Raw genomic sequence first — 6947 nt, 5'->3', positions numbered from 1 at the left:
GATTGTTCACAACCTTGTCAGCAGCACCTGTAGTATCCATTGCCAAGTGTATTTTTAGAGGTTTAAATTTCACCTAATTTGCTGAGTGAAAAACTTCAGAAGTCATTTGTATTTCTTTTCCTGTTCACATCCTGAAGATTTTTTTCCTTGATGAGCTTTAGTTCTTCATACTTGAAGGAAACTAGTTTAATCAGATAGTGTATCTTTTATGCTACTACTACAAATGGGATCCTCCAATGTATTTTGCAGCTATATATGTGTAATATGTAGGAAATGAATTTTTGAATTTTTATTTTTTTTGACGGCTCTTGCCTGGCACTCCTGGGTTTGAGTGATCCTCCCACCTCAGCCTCCTGAGTAGCGGGTCTGCAGGGTGCCACCACATCCCTCTCCTCCTGGGGCCTGGCCTTGTCTAGAGTGGGACACACACCAGGATGGAATGCGGGGTGTTTGCTGTCAACCTCCTCCAGGTCCCTGAAGCCGAAGCTTCTTCCTCCCTGCTCATCCACTCTGTGGCTCCTGGAGACTTCCCACGACCCTCCCATCTTGTCTCCATCCCCCTTCAAGGGGACCTCCTAGATGGGTCGAGGGCAGACAGGACACACAGGGTGGAGCCGGTCTTTATTTGAGCTTGGGCATGATGCGGATGAAGAGGATCATGCTGATGAAGATGAAACAGACGATAATGAGCATGGCCCAGAGCAGCCAGTTGACCGACTTCTGTGCGTGCTGCTCCAGCCGCTCCGACTCTGTCTTCAGCTTCTCCAGGTTCTGGTCAGCCATCTTGAGTGAGTGTGACAGCGTCTGTGGACGAGGTGGACAGGATGTCAACAGGGCTGGGGCCACCCCAGGGCAGGCTGCACCTCTCCATCTGTGCCGATGCTCTGCCCTTTGCTGGGACTGCCACTACTTTGGCTTCCTACCAAACTCCTATTGGTCCAGCAGAACCCAGCCACAGCGCCCCCCTCCTGAGAAGCCACCTCTGATGCCCCAAGGCAGAGGCTGGAGAGTTCCCACCCCCACACCTGGTTGTCCTTCTTGATGACGCTCTGGGCAGCCAGCGTGTTGGTCTTGAGGCTCCGGGCCAGGTCTAGCATCTCCTCTGACAGCTTCTCCTGGAGGTTCTGGTGTCGTTGCAGGACGAGGTCCAGCTCAGCTGCTGACTGCTTCTCGTCCACAGGCCTGGGCCCCGCCACCCCACTGATCCACACATGGGGGATGTGCGGGTAGGAGAGGTGGAGCAGGGAGGGAAAGAGACTGCCATGTTCCCAAGGAGCCTGGAGGTTGTGGCACCAGCCGATGCCCTGCTGGGGACTGTTTCCCCTTCTTTGTGTGGCTTCTGGGAAGAGCGTTCTCAGAAGTGGCTTCTACTGGGTGACTTGCAGTGGCACCTCAGTGGCCCAAGGTTTCTGCAGCTCCCTCCCCACCCGTTCCAGAAGGCTGGAGACACTCACCTTCGCTTCCTCACGTCCTGCTCGGGCTCTGGAAGCAAAAGAGGCCAAGCAGCAAGAAGGAGAGATTGGTTTCTGCTTCAAGCCTCCTGATCTTTGCCTGGGCCCTGTCTGCTACCTGGCATGCCATTTCCTCACCTGGGCTGCTGCCCAGTGGGCTCCTAATCATACTTCAAAGCTTTAGCTAAAATGTCCCTTCTTGTAGAAAGTCTTTCCCACCACTGACTGGGCTCCTCAAGACTCCAGGTCTCTCCATCTAGGCCAGCCTTGGTCCTGTGGCCTGGCAGTGCTCAGCTCTCTCTTCCAGGGGCCACTTCCTCTGTCCTAACTTGCCCTCCAGACATTACTGGGTGACATTCTCCCTGGACCAGGGAAGACCTGTGGGAGCCAGGTTGGGAGCAGCAGGGGCATGTGTTTTGTTCCAGATACCTGGGCTTGAGTCCTATTTCATTCAGTCACTCACCTCCAGCAGAGTCCTATTGGAAGAATGGAGAGAGATGAAGTCACCACCCTATCCTATCCCAAATCTGTCCTTTCTGCTCTCCAGACTTGGGCTGGGGATGTGGCTCAGGGATAGAGCACTTGCCTAGCATGTGTGAGGCACTGGGTTCTATTATTAGCACCACATAAAAAATAATTAAAACAAAGATATTGTATCCATCTACAGCTAAAAAATATTAAAAAACAAAAAACTAATAACGAACCCCCCAAAAAAAACTTCCATATCCTTATTCAGAGGCCTGGGCAAATCCTGTGACCTGCAAGCCTTGGTTTCCTCATCTATAAACTGGTCATGACAGCAGTTCACATTTGCAAGGGCTGAGCTGATGCATGTGAAGTACTCAGAAAAGCAACTCTCATCGTATTTTATAGATGAAGAAACCTGCCTGTCTCTTGAAAATGGCAAGCCAGGAGCCAAATCCTGCTGGGGGTGGGGATTAACTCTGGGGCTTCAACACATTTCTCATTTGTGTACTGAATCATCGAACAAATGCCTGGCCACAATGGCCCTTTCTTGGGAAGGCTTGTCTGCTGGCCCACGGAAGAGCTGTTGGGCTCTGCTTTATTATCCTGGCAGGCATTGTACTCGGGGATTATCTGAGGGGTTCCCAGGAACAAGGGAGGGAGCCTACCATGCCTAGCAGCTCACTCCGCATCTCGCTGGTGTACCGTGCCCGGGACTGCAGATGTACCGTCTTGGTGGCAGGCACACGCTCCCTGGCCGTGGTCGGCACGCGACCAGGGGTCAGGAACTGGTTGGCTAGTGCCTTCTCTGAGGAGGAAGTCTGTAGAAATGTGGGGAGATAGGTAACTGAAGGCACTGGGGCTCTGGTGCACTTGATGGGGGCTGAGGAGGCAGAACCAGCCCTGCTCACCAACTTTTCTGCCTGCAGCATCCCCTTCAGAAAATCCACCTTGCGGGAATATTCATTGATCACCTCGGAGGCTGGTTTGCTGGAAGACGGAGGAGAGGAAAAAGAAACCTGCCCACTCTCTCTAGTTCAGGAAGGGATCCAGGGCAGGCACCGGAGCCCTGGGGTGCCCTGAGAGAACTCCTACATCCGAATTTGAAGCCCACTCACCTGGCTTGGGCTTTCAGGGCCTGAAGCATGTCCTCCAGGGCCCCCACATACTGGGGAGGAAGAACAGGGTGTTACCTAGCTTCATGGGTGGGAGCCACGAGAGGGGCGGCGCCAGGCCAGAGGGTGGGAAGGGAGGGATCAAACGCCGGGGAGGGGCCGCTGGGGGGGCGGGGCACTTGGTACTATGGACGGTTGCAGCAGGTGGACGTGGCGGAACTGACCGGAAGGGGCGTGGCAGTGAGGTGGCGGGGGCCGGGGAATGAGGCCCGGGGCTTGCCAACCCAAGGAGCCGCCCTCCAGGAGTTAGGCTGTACGCGGCAGCGTGGGATTCCCCTCACCTTCTCCAGGCGCCACTCATCTGGGTCCCGCTTCTCCGCTGCCATTGCCTCGCAGCGGCTCAGCAGCCTCACCAGGTTAAGCTCCAGCCTCGACGCTGCCATCGCTACCGGGCTGTATCCTGCCCCTTCCGCCGGCGCCATCTTTAGGGATGGCGGAAGTGGCTGCTTCCGGCCTCCTTCCGGGCGGACCTTCGCGCTCATTAGCCTACAGTTACTTAAGGTGGAAGTAAGGCTTGTTGCTAGGAGAGGCGCTGTCGCGTCCATATTTATTCAGGGCAAAATCGCTTGCTCTTCCTGGTGAGCATCTCGATTCTCCGAAAGGGTTGGAAGGACCGGGTCTTCTGGCGTCAGGCCCACGTGCGACTTGCCCTTTGGGTGTTCGGTTCCGACTGTTCAGAATCCTGCCTGGATTATTCTGACACCGAGCTCTTCGGCATCCAGGCAGTCTTCCCTGATTTCTAAAGGGGCGGACCCCTGACCTGGGACTAAGGAATCCTGGGCCCTTCCTTGCTTCATTATATGACTCCAGACTCTGATTTTTCTGGTCGCAGGGGCTCATCCATTTTTATCCCAGCTCTGATTTTTGCTTTGTTTTGTCTTTTTTTTTTTTTTAAAGAGACAGGGTTTCATTAAATTGCTTAGCTCCTCGCTGTTGCTGAAGCTGGCTTTTAACTCGTGATCCTCCTGCCTCAGCCTCCACAGCTGCTGGAATTACAGGCGTTCGCCGCGCACCGGACTCTTGACTCTGCGTGACCTTGAAGGGATTTCTTTTCTGCGCTTTTTTTCTGGGAAGTGGACAACACGTCTCATTATTGCCTCCAGGAGGACTTGAGTAGCCTTGGAGCCAGACGTAGGGCTAGGCCACGCCTAACTGGGAGAGCCTATCCAGATCCCTAGGAAGACAGAGTTCTCGCAGATTTTCAGGAGTGTAGTGAGGGTGGGGGCATGAGCTCTCATCAGTCTCCCCACTTCTCCTATCCCCCATGTTCTGGTCACATAGATGGGCCTGAAAAGACCAGAGAGGAGACCAAACCTAGGGCCCATAGAGTGACCTCTAGAGGCTGACATGTGAATCCTACCCCCAGCCCTTCCCAGCCACGTGGCCATGGACCAACCTCCGCGCTTCTCCAAGCACCTGCTGGACTTCTTCAGGGTCCCCTGGGGCCCATGCCAATCAGTTCTCACAGCAGCTCACGGGATTGGCCCACCTGTGCAGTGGTTGCTCCTGGCTCTACCCCACCCATAAGGAACTGCCCCTCCACGGGGTGCGTGGCCCCTGCACTGATACAGGTTAGGTATCTCCTATGGGAACTGCTTGTGTTCAGCTGTTTTTGGATTTCTGAGCTTTGAGGAATTTCGAGTATTTATACATAACTGAGATATGCTGGAGATGGGACCCAAGTGCAAACACAAACTTGATTTGTCTCATATGCCTTATACAGAGAGTCTGACGTAATTCATTTTGGTGCTGGGGTTGAACCCAGGGCTCTGGTGTGATGAGCATGTGCTCTACTGCCGAGTTACACCTCTAGACCCAGAGGGCATTTTTGTGCAAGGTTATAGTGTTTTGGCAGAGACCCCTTGTGGGAGTCTGGGTATGGAATTTCCCATCTGTGATGTGTGTCAGTGCTCAAGAGTTTTGGATCTTGGAGCGTTTGGATTAGAGATGCTCAGCCATTATGCCTCAGCTGGGCGCAGGCTGCTGCTGAAGCAGGAGATGAGGCAGCGCTATTGGGAGCTCCCTACTCCTTCAGCTTTCCCAGTCAATAAAGAAGCCCATCTCAGGTGGGCACACCTGCAATCCCTGCAACTCGGTAGGCTAAGGCAATTTCAAGGTCAGCCTGGACAGCCTAAGTGAGCTCCTATTTCAGAATAAACAGAAAGGGCTCGTTGTGCAGCTCAGGAGGCAGAGCGCGCCTGCCTAGCATGTGGGAGGCCCTGGGACCCAGCACTTCAAACCAAGCCCCCGGCCCCCTCCCCAAACCTCAGAAACGAGCCAAGCTTATCTTCCTTAGGCGAAGAGTTCATGAAAGTCCCACAGTACCTTTGGTGGAGTGTCAAACTGGTCCCCACAACCCTCCGGCTGAGGCTGCAGGGCTGACCCCACTCCCACCCCAAACCCAGACTGAGCAAGAATCCCACCAAAACAGTCACAGGCACTTTTTCTTTATTTCACACCTTGTGCAGAGTGCCCTTTGTCCCAGGCCTGTGGCCAAGTGTCCAAGTGCCCGGGGGAGTGGGTGGAGCTTGAGAGGGGAGGCTCCACTCCCCGCACCCCCAGGCTGCTGCTGCTGCAGGGATGTGCACTGCAGGCTTTGCCCTCCCTGCCCTACCCAACCCACCCCTAATGGTCCTGAGTCACTGGCTCATGTCACACAGGGCAGGCAGTGCCCAGGGCAGCCTCCTAGAGCCTCCGGCATCCAGGCACGGTAGAGAGCTGAGACAGCACATTCAGGTCTCCCTGGGATTCGAGGTTGGTGCTGCCTGGGTTGAGGGCCATTCCTGATTCATATCCTGGCTCTAGCCGACAGCCTGACCCTGTGGAAGGCTCCAGTGTTCCCTGGAATGTACGTGGCCAGGTGGCCAGGTGGCCGCTGCTGCCGGAGATGAGCATTGGAAACAGACTGGGGAGGTCAGGTGCCCCGAGGGGCTAACCCCTCCTTGCAGGGTCCCAGTTCGATGACTGCCCACTGACTGGATGCAGCATGTAGCTGAGCGAGTGGCCCCGCACTGAGGACCAGTCCAGGTCACCAGGGAGACGCACAGCGTTAATATAAAAGTTTGAACATACACATATAAAAAACGATTTGGTCTTCCGTTAAGGCTGTTTCAGTTTAAAGTTATGTAAACCACAAAAAAACAGTTACTGTAAAAACACACAAGGGGGAGACACAGGCTGCCATAGACCTGGTGCTGCAGGCGCCGCGGTGCATGGCGCGCCGCGTGGACCCCCGGGGTCCTGCCACGCCTGCACCTGGAGCCTAGGCTACCTCGATCTGCTCTTAGAGCTGTTTGTTCTGGGTCTTTCTGCTAGAGGCTGGCTCCACAGCTCAGGTGCCCGGCTCCAGCACAGGGCCGTCCTCAGACACGCAGACTGTCGCTGGCGCCTTCAGCCGTTGGCTTGACCCGAGGCAGGGGGCAGGCGGTACACTGGGGGGTCTGAGTACCTCCGCTTGAACCCAGGAGGCCGGTCGTCCTCTTCCAGGGGTTCCAGGGCACCCTGCGCAGGCAGGCTCACCCCGGGCGTGATGTACACTGAGTGAACCTGGTCCGGGCGGCGGGCAGGGGGCTCTCGGCGCCTCACTGGGACAGCAGCCTCCTGGGCCCTGGGCGCCCATCCGTGAAGGTGGATGGGCAGGCCAGGCGGGAGCTTGATGTTGGCCATGGGCATGATGGGGTTCCGCCGGGGGGTCTTCACTCTGACCGTGACGAAGGAGGATGGCCTTCGTCGTGGAGGGGCGGCTGCCGTGGGGAGGGGGCTCGGGGTGGGCGCACTGGGGCAGGGGAGAGCAGGCGTGGGGGGCCCTTTTGAGAGACAGATGGCAGGGTTACTGTGGCTTTGGGGTGGGCAGATG

General features: G+C 55.8%; 2 protein-coding genes across 3 annotated transcripts in view; both read right to left on the bottom strand.

Annotated features, from left to right (window-relative positions):
• Positions 1–604: 604 nt before the first annotated feature.
• Use1 (unconventional SNARE in the ER 1) lies at positions 605–3545 on the bottom strand. Of its 2 annotated transcripts, none has more exons than XM_015489231.2 (8): positions 3373–3545; positions 3035–3084; positions 2828–2903; positions 2585–2737; positions 1915–1927; positions 1455–1482; positions 1026–1200; positions 605–804 (listed from the first exon to the last, which is right to left on the bottom strand). In XM_015489231.2, exons 1-8 carry the CDS (start codon positions 3511–3513, stop codon positions 622–624), a joined length of 819 nt encoding a protein of 272 aa, XP_015344717.2. In that variant the 5' UTR covers positions 3514–3545; the 3' UTR covers positions 605–621. The 2 variants fall into 2 exon arrangements, with proteins under 2 accessions (XP_015344717.2, XP_015344716.2); XM_015489230.2 differs by having other exon boundaries at positions 2828–2906; positions 3373–3542.
• Positions 3546–5522: 1977 nt separating this feature from the next.
• Positions 5523–6947, bottom strand: part of Myo9b (myosin IXB) — an 82642-nt gene continuing 81217 nt past the window's right edge. Inside the window, 1 exon segment of the mRNA XM_015489229.2 lies at positions 5523–6897. Within this exon segment, the coding sequence (XP_015344715.1) occupies positions 6482–6897 (416 nt within the window). The 3' untranslated portion in view covers positions 5523–6481.

The sequence above is a fragment of the Marmota marmota genome, unplaced genomic scaffold, assembly GCF_001458135.2.
Source record: "Marmota marmota marmota unplaced genomic scaffold, marMar, whole genome shotgun sequence".
Classification (NCBI taxonomy): domain Eukaryota; kingdom Metazoa; phylum Chordata; class Mammalia; order Rodentia; family Sciuridae; genus Marmota; species Marmota marmota.
The sequence above is the reverse complement of the archived record's forward strand: the minus strand, read 5'-3'. Positions and strand labels throughout refer to the sequence as shown.

What these genes read in the sequence shown, in the direction of transcription:
- Use1 (XM_015489230.2), bottom strand. Translation starts at nt 3,513, where the DNA reads ATGGCGCCGGCGGAAGGGGCAGGATACAGCCCGGTAGCGATGGCAGCG. An exon ending in GCCCTGAAAGCCCAAGCCAG is followed by an intron (nt 2,907 to 3,034) that starts GTGAGTGGGCTT and finishes TCCGTCTTCCAG; the next exon opens with CAAACCAGCCTCCGAGGTGA. An exon ending in TCATCAAGAAGGACAACCAG is followed by an intron (nt 805 to 1,025) that starts GTGTGGGGGTGG and finishes CCTCGTCCACAG; the next exon opens with ACGCTGTCACACTCACTCAA.